At 43.3% G+C, this 8961-nt stretch overlaps 2 protein-coding genes across 2 annotated transcripts; both read right to left on the bottom strand.

Annotated features, from left to right (window-relative positions):
* Nucleotides 1-587: 587 nt before the first annotated feature.
* Nucleotides 588-2688, bottom strand: LOC128467778 (dispanin subfamily A member 2b-like). The gene is made up of 2 exons (XM_053449497.1): nt 2394-2688; nt 588-1158 (listed from the first exon to the last, which is right to left on the bottom strand). Exons 1-2 carry the CDS (start codon nt 2661-2663, stop codon nt 976-978), a joined length of 453 nt encoding a protein of 150 aa, XP_053305472.1. The 5' UTR covers nt 2664-2688; the 3' UTR covers nt 588-975.
* A 3520-nt stretch (nt 2689-6208) lies between these two features.
* LOC128467777 (dispanin subfamily A member 2b-like) lies at nt 6209-8463 on the bottom strand. The gene is made up of 2 exons (XM_053449496.1): nt 8147-8463; nt 6209-6608 (listed from the first exon to the last, which is right to left on the bottom strand). Exons 1-2 carry the CDS (start codon nt 8405-8407, stop codon nt 6417-6419), a joined length of 453 nt encoding a protein of 150 aa, XP_053305471.1. The 5' UTR covers nt 8408-8463; the 3' UTR covers nt 6209-6416.
* Nucleotides 8464-8961: the final 498 nt, after the last annotated feature.

Raw genomic sequence — 8961 nt, 5'->3', positions numbered from 1 at the left:
TCACACGCTCTCATACTCTCTCACAGTGTCATTCACTCGCTCTCTATCAATGTCTCCCTACCTTCTCCGCCAACCGCTTCCGTGTCTCTATCTCCTTTTCCTCAGCTCCGCTTGTCTTGCCTCTTCTTGTTCTTCAGTCTTCTGCGGACAAAGACAGAAGACAGAAGAGCAAGAAGAGGCAAGAGATGAAGAGGAGCTGCGGAAAAGGAGACCAGCGCTCATATGCGCTGCTTTGTAAACCTTTGTAACAATGTTACCAGTTAAAATAAAACGCAGAAATAACCTCCTTCTCTAAACCAATTACACGCACTGAGAGCACAAGCTTGTGAGCGGATCCTTAGATGTGAACGCGCTGGGAAGGTTTATGATTTTCAAATACGTCACAATACCCGTTCTCCGAAATAAAATACGATGTGATGAAAGGGATCGCTAACGCGCCATGGCCGCTGTGACTTCATAAATCTCCGCCGTGTGTTTACATTTTTTGCGGCAAATTGTGAAACTAGAGCACAGCAAGTGATACATTACTTAAGGCTCTGCTAAGATTTTGAGATTTTCCAAACAAAATCATTGGCCAACAATTAAGATGTAAATATTTTATTTAGGGAGATAAAGGTATGCAGAAATGTAACAAGATGTATATATTTTGTATAGAGACAAATGCTCGTCCCAGGGGCCCTGCATCTTCCTCTGTAGCCACCATCCTTTCTGTGATGTGGTCCGGGTGATGTCCTCCTAACTGGCCCAGTGAGTAGATGCTCACCAGGGATCTCTGTTGGGCAGGGCCAGAATGGCAATGAAAGGCCAGCCCTGGCACTTTAAGGCCAGCGGTCACCTGATGATGTAGGTGCAGCTGACCGCTGGATATGTGCAGCTGCCCACTTCATTTATATTCTTACATGGTTTTCATACATTATGTACAAGGGGCAAAAGAGGTATTCTGTACAGGGGCTCGTTTATAAAGAGTGTGTTTTTTTAATAACGTCCATTGAAGTTTTGGGTGGTCTTGATCAGTGTGATTGTTCCAGATATCATAAGGATGAAAAAAAGGACTAACAGTATGATGGTCAAGATGGTGGCAGCGCAGTTGAGACTCCTAGCCGTGGAACCGTATCTAATGGCTTCCATCTTTTCTCCAGCAAGCTTCCGGTCTCGAGACTGCGAATGGAAAGAAAAACATGGCTTTATCACTGGACAGCGCTTATCCTGAGGTCAGTCTTCCCTCTAAGGGGATTAGCCCAACAGTGAGCACCTTAGATGCTAACAACATACTCCCCCCCCAACATTTCAGGTGTCCAAATTGGAGCACCTGTGTTGAGGGTGTGGTTAGAAGCAGGGAGGGGCGGGGCAGAGGCAGAGGTGAGCAGGGTTTGGATACAGGAGTGGGCGGGGTCTGAGGCGTGGCCCCCACTCACCTTACCTGAAGAGCTACCTTGCAAGATGGTCATATAAACAATGTCCTTTCTACCACTCCCTGGAAGAGTCCGGATGATCAGAGGATCTTCCCAGCTTGCCCATGATCCCCATTTCCCACAAAAAGCAGGCCGTCAGGACAGTGCCTGAAAAAACGTGACTGTCTCATAAAAAGCTGGACGCTTGGCAGGTATGCTGCCAATCATTGGTGTGAACATTCCTTTAGCTGGCACAAACTGTACATCTGTACATGCCAATATTTATTGATTAGTGTGTTAACTGAGCATATAACGACCTTACGGAATACTTCTAGTTCCTCTAGCATACTTCCCAAAATTTCACATTGCAAAAGAGACACGTTTGTTTTAGGGCTGTGTTTAGAGGGTTTAGCATAGCTGGCAATAGTCCGGTGTTTGTCTGGACAGTCCTGATAAACGAGCGTGTTTGCTATCCTTCAGCTTTTGTTTAATAGGATAGTTTTGCACATATAATGCCCAAATCGGTCATGTGTGAGAAAATAGGTAGGTGATGATGTTATGTCAAGTGACATGACATCACACCCATGCCAACGGGTGGAGCTTCACATGATGTCACAACGCTGCCCACATACGGTGGCCACGTGTGAGATGATATGCATTCCAGTGTCGGATGTGGATGAAGCACAAGAAATCAAATAATCTGACGATATAACCCAATTATACGCATAAGATGATTAATGCAAAAACAACCTTATAACGGGGGTTAAACCGAGGCTGTGACAAAATACTGGGTTTTAGGTGGGGGTCCACCAATTCACTTATGCTTAATTTCAGTAGGCAGAAAATATCTAATTACTTTTTTGATAAATTTATATATAAAGTGAGATCTTTACCCCTAGCAGCATCCCCATATTGCTTGCTTTTGCTAGTCTATGGCATTTATGGCTACTAAAGCATTTTAAAATTCTACCCCAACTCGGCAGAAACTCCCCCTGAACTCACCCTCACGGAGAACACAAGCGCGACGAACCCGAGGCAGCAGAAGTTCATGTATAAGGTGTTAAATATGGACCACGGAAGATAGTCTCGGACGTAAGCGTCAATGGGATTCACGGTAACTACGTTGGGTTGGACCAGGGTTGGGTAGGCACCCGGCGGCATCTCGATCTGCACGTTTTGTTGAGGGTAGGCATTGTTTTCGTACCTAGGAGGCTCCCCGGCCATAGAAGAAAACTGCTGCTTCGGATAGGCGCCACCGTCAGCGGCTGACATTGTCGGAGAGATGTAGGACAGCTGAACGTTTTGATTCGGCAGCTGCGGTTGGTAAAGGGTTTTATATGGATGGAGATCGTGGGTTGCGTTATTACATTTATATGCATGGGTTGCGTTATAACATTTTTTGGGGTTTCCTGACTTCCCAATTGCTTCATAAACCATAATCAGCAAATTAACTCTTTGATGAAGACATGTTCCGGGAATCGTCGTGGTTACAGAATCTTTTACAGAACCCACTATTTCCTTCTGCCGTTATTTATTACTAGACACAGACAAAGTGTTTCTTTTTGTGCAAAATTCACATTTATTTGCGGAAACACGAGTCACGATTTCAATTTGAAGTTTTGAGAAACGAACGAAGCCCAGTGAGGCGAAACGTGTTAGGCGTATTTTATCTTCAATGTGTTTATTACAATTGTTTTTACTTCCATTGACCCTTTTTATTTTAATATGTTTTAAGATTTCAATGTTTTGAAATAAATTGTATACCCGTTATTATTTACCCTACTATACAGAAAGTGAGGGCTGCAAATGAGAATTACCATAAACAATGAAAACGTGACAAATCCCAGATCGGCTTAAAAATAAATAAATAAATAAATATATACACACTCACTGGCCACTTTATTAGGTACACCTTGCTAGTACCGGGTTGGACCCCCTTTTGCTTTCAGAACTGCCTTCAATCTTCGTGACATACTTTCTACAAGGTGCTGAAAACATTCCTCAGAGATTTTGGTCCATATGGACACGATGGCGTCACGCAGTCCATGATGCGAATCTCCCGTCGCACCGCATCCCAAAGGGGCTCTATTGGATTGAGATCTGGTGACTGTGGAGGCCGTTGGAGTTCAGTGAACTCGTTGTCATGTTCAAGAAACCAGTTTGAGAAGATGTGAGATTTGTGACATGGTGCATTATCCTGCTGGAAGTAACCATCAAAAGATGGGTACTAAGGGGCCCAAAGTGTGCCAAGAAAATGTCCCCCACACCATTACACCACTAACCTGAACCATTGATATAAGGCAGGATGGATCCATGCTTTTCTGTTGCTTACGTCAAAGTCTCGCCCTGCCATCTGAATGTCGCAGCTGGAATCGAGACTCATCAGACCAGACAACGCTCTTCCAGTCTTCCATTGTACAATTTTGGTGATTCTGTGTGAATTGTAGCCTCAGGTTCCTGTTCTTAGCTGACAGGAGTGGCACCCGGTGGGGTCTTCAGCTGCCGTAGCCCCTCTGCTTCAAGGTTCGACGTGTTGTGCGTTTAGAGATGGTATTCTCCTTGGGTGTAACGAGTGGTTATTTGAGTTACTGTTGCCTTTCTGTCATCTCGAACCAGTCTGCCCATTCTCCTCCGACCTCTGACATCAACGAGGCTTTTCCGTCACACAGCTGCAGTTTCTGAAATACTCAGAGCAGCCCGTCCGGCACCAACAACCACCATGCCGCGTTCAAAGTAACTTTAACCCCCTTTCTTCCCCATTCTGATGCTCATTTGAACTTCAGCAAGTTGTCTTGACCGTGTCTACATGCCTAAATGCATTGAGTTGCTGCCATGTGATTGGCTGATTAGCTATTTGTGTTAACAAACAATTGAACAGGTGTACCTAATAAAGTGTCCAGTGAGTGTGTACACCCCTCACATTTGTGTAAAAGACATTAATGGCTGTGTGTTGTTATATTTGAGGGCACAGTAAATTTACACTGTTACACAGGCTGTACACTCACTACTTTACATTGTAGCAGAGAGTCATGTCTTCAGTGTTGTCACATGAAAAGATATAATATTTACAAAAATGTGAGGGGTGAGAAACTGTATATATAAAAATATTTCATATTTGTTATGTGTTGTGAACAGTGGAGTGTTTGGCCCATGGCTGCAGATCCCATTACCACACAGCAAGCTTGATGGGTTTAGGATATAGGCTACTATAGGAAGACCCTGAAAATGCATGAACATAGGCTTTCCTTTGGGCTAAAGTCGGGCAAAAAAAACCAAAAACCTGAAAAATGCTTCTACGGATGTTACAGTAGAAATCTCACTTTTTTCCCCTTTTCAGCAGTGACTCCCAAGGAAACATTGACAAAAGTCAACCACCAGTTTCCACCAACCGTGGTCACAAAACTTTCTGAAACAGATGAGAATACATGATACATTCCGTGATGTATGCGTTGGCGGAAACGCAGCTGCAGTTTTTTGGGGGGTGTTTTTTATACGGAAATCAACTGTATATAATTATTTGACCCATACATTCGCTAGAAATGTGGTTAGCACAGTGTACTCATTCTGCAATACCTAAACCTTTTGAGTTTGATTGCGGATAGTTTCAATCGCAGAATTAATCACTTTATTAATGTTCCCTAATCGGATTACCGTATTAAATTGTCAATAACAATTAATCATTGGAATTTTAAACTTGTCGGATGTGTCCGGTCTCGTTATGGTCTTAGTATTGTGCAATCACTTAGTGACAGTTAGTTAGCAGCTAGTGACATCAAGGGAAACATGTATATTGCAAGAAGGAAACTGAAATTCTTGCAAATCTTTCATAAGAGAGGCATATATTCTCCGCGCATTGTTTGCCGTACAGACATTTCTCAACAATCGCCCTTTTGAAAAGAGGTCATTTCCTGAAACAGATGCTTTGCCTTTCTTTTTACCAAAATGATGAAATATGACCCTGCTTACTATACATTAGCACCATTACCATAAAAACTATTTGAGATCATGTTGAAAACATTATGAAACCACTTGCTTAGAGATCATTGAATGCTTTCCTCATAAAAAAAAGTTATCTTCAGTGAGACCAACTGGAAATGTACAGATCTGAGCACATTGGAAGATCTGGATCTCAAAATAAAGAGCGTGTTTGGTTAATGAACAACACATGCACTAATTTCATTGTTACTGACTCATGATCTGCAAATTTGGGGCCCAAATAATGCCCACCTGTCCATTATCTGAATGTTATATACCGTATTGATTATAGGACGCACCCGCTGGACGTCTGCGCGATGTGCATGGACAACATCTGCTGCTGCCCGTCGGGGCTTCTATGCCGGCGCTCCACCCCTGCAGCGCTGCGGGGGATCCTCATCTCTGGAAGCCGGTGAATGTCTACAACAATGCGCTCAGACAACCTCTGCTGCGGGCTGGTTCTGGGGCTTCTATGGTGGAGCACCGGAAGGTCATGTGACGCCGGCGCTCCTTCATAGAAGCCCCGGCGGAAGTGCCGGCAACAGCAGGGGTTGTCTACGTTGCGCAGACATCCACCGGCTGCCAGAGAGGATGATCCAGGTGCCCTACAGCACTCCAGGGTATCTGGATCCTAACCCTGATTCTTACCCGCAAGCAGGGCTAAATGGAAAAGAAAAAAAAGCATCCCTGAGCTAAACCCCGATTATAGACCGCACCCCCACTTTAAAGACCTAAAGTGGGGAAAAAGTAGGCTGTATTGGCCTATAATCGGGCCAACACAGTAAATGCAAACAAACTGGTCAGCACTGTGCGTTAATAAAACCACAACTGTAGCAAAACCATCATTATAAAAATGTTTATTGACAGCTGTTGAGACAATCAAAATGCAGAGAATCTAAAGCAGCCTCGTCGGAGGGGACAATACAATGCCTTGGCTGATGTAGGAAAAGATAACAAAAGGTGATGTTTGGAACTGGAGAAAACTCAATAATATCCGGTGTCAAACTCAGCAGGGTAAAGAAGTGAGAAGGGGGATTCATGCTACTTCATTCACTTTCCTGAAAGCATGGCGTTTATAGTATGCATCAGCGACGGCAGAGGGGGGAGGCTGGTCAACAAAACGTAGAATATTATAATGAAAAATAGTATTGTCAATACAGTGGCCGTGATGTTAATGGCACGGGATGTCGAACCGTAACTCAAAGCTCCACTTCGGTCTCCAACCAGCTTGCGATCTCGGGACTGCAGACAGAGAACAGAGAGAAGGAGGTTAGGAGGACCAGAGAGATGTTTGCTTACTCTCAGTGATGAAGCTCTTTGGGATAGTTGTGGTCTCAACCCTCACCTCATTAGGAAGTGCAAACACAAGCAGGTTTATCCACCAAGAAGGGCTGAGCTGCCCTTTATAATGGATAAAGTAATGGGTGGGAAAATCTCACTGGTTGAACTATACATTACACAGGGCCAGCCAAGCTCTTGCTGCAGAAGACGTTCACTGGGCTTGGTTCTTTATAATGTATAGCGAAGGTAATAGATCCTACTGTAGAACAACAGGCCTTGTGGTGAACATTTCAATAAGTGAACCGGGGGTACAACTGAGCTCAGGAAATGGCCCCCACTGTCTGCTCATCATTTCATTATTATTGAATAATTCCAATGACAGAATGAAATGTTCGTTATGTCCCGTCGTTTACTTTTTTTCCCCATCTGTCTAGTTGGTCCTCTGTACTAAACACACCTGCTTTCTTACCATTTGAATGTTGGCAGAGATCCCTTTGAGTCAATAGATACGGAATGAGAGAGCCAGTGGAACGCTCACAACAAAATATATATATATACACATTTTAAAATATGTACACATCATACAATGTTTGGCATATAGTCTATTATAGGAATTTCAGCTGTAATATCAAACATGCTGATTCTTGTTATGAGGCAAAGAATTAAATTCATTAAGTGGGGTTTTCGGGTGAATTAAATACTTTCTCCTCTCTAACTACACTGTTCATTAGAAAGGGACAACCCCAATGCGATGCTCTTGCAAGCAGGACTAGATCTTGAAAGACTGCATGTTTGAGCACAGAATCGGAGTTATGTTCAGTTCCTAATATTTGTATGCATCGTGGGGGGGGCTGGCGTATTAACGCTGTAGAATAGTTGAAGTAAAGGCGCTGTATTAAATGTAGCACAGCAAGTAATATAAGTTACCAAGATCCTGGACACTTAAGTCCTACAAAAAGCGAAACAATGGGAGCGGGGGGGGGGTAACAACGGCAAGGTAACCAACCTTTTTTTCAGCGAGCTTGCTTACAGAGAAAATATTGCAAAATCACCAAAATAGATTATTATTAACTTTTGCCTATGGCCCGGGGGGTTGTTTTTCAAAGGTTATTTTCCATGAAGTGGTTGTTATAGGGTAGAGAGAAGAGAAGCACCAAACGTGATGCAGTGGAACTTTTCTTTCAGTAGAAGAATCCTTTCCAGGCCCTGCTACATGCAATGTAGGCTTCAAACTAAACTGCGGATTGGCTCACTGGTAAAGTAATGGACCCAATGGGCCACAAAGGTTCTATACAACGCATGCTCAAGGTCACATAAAATGCGGGCAGTTGGTGACATCATAACGCTGTGTATTGTGAGTGGCGTGTCATGACATCACACGCATTCATGTGTGTCCCTCATCTGTTTCAGGCCGTCATTTTCACATGTGGTGTCTATACATTCTACCATGCTTTATGAATATATTTACGAATGACAACAAAGAGAAACCTCCGGCTTACCTTGATGGAGAAGACAAGTGAAAGGAATCCCAAGCAGCACAAGTTTATACACATGATATTGAAAACCGAGAACAGCAGGTAATCACTTATCGGTGGATCATCGGGTGATATGGTTACCACGGCCGACTGAGTGTGTGGATTGGAGATAACCTGACATGGAATCATCTCTCCGCTCATCTGTTTGTAACTTTTCTCACTCTTTAAGGTGGAATCCCCAGTCAGCGGCTCGGACAGCTGCTGAGCGTAACTCTCGTTCTCCATGATCCTTCTACGTGACGGGGAAGAGTTTCTACGCAAGATGAAAGGTTTTGGACAATCGCAGAACGATTACAGGCTTTATATAATCGGCATGAAAGGAGGAGTCTGGTTTTTGTTTTACTATTTTGACTACCCGCACTTCCAAAAAAAAAAAAAAAAAAAAACCCAGAAAAAGTCAGGAATTTTTCCCTGACGTGTTTGCTCCCCCTTTGGCGACAAAATCAGTTCAGGGTCAGCGTGAAATAATAAAATGGTAAAGTTGCAATCCCTTAGCACAAACGAGCAAATAAAATGAGCCAACTTAAAAGCAAACACAAAGTAGAATATTAACAAAGTCTTCAGTAGAAATTGAACTAAATACGAAGCGTTACATGCTAAAATAGAATAGAACCATACAAAAACCTGCTATAATTCATATTTCAGCTATATCTGCTAAGTGCTGGTGGCCACTGACCATGGTACTTAAAGAACGATAGTCAACGAGGTCACCGTTGAGCTCGTAATATCAAACTTTAAGCGCCGTAGGTAAAGAAGGTATAAAGAAATTAACAATTCAG

The sequence above is a fragment of the Spea bombifrons genome, chromosome 10, assembly GCF_027358695.1.
Source record: "Spea bombifrons isolate aSpeBom1 chromosome 10, aSpeBom1.2.pri, whole genome shotgun sequence".
NCBI lineage: Eukaryota > Metazoa > Chordata > Amphibia > Anura > Pelobatidae > Spea > Spea bombifrons.
The sequence above is the reverse complement of the archived record's forward strand: the minus strand, read 5'-3'. Positions and strand labels throughout refer to the sequence as shown.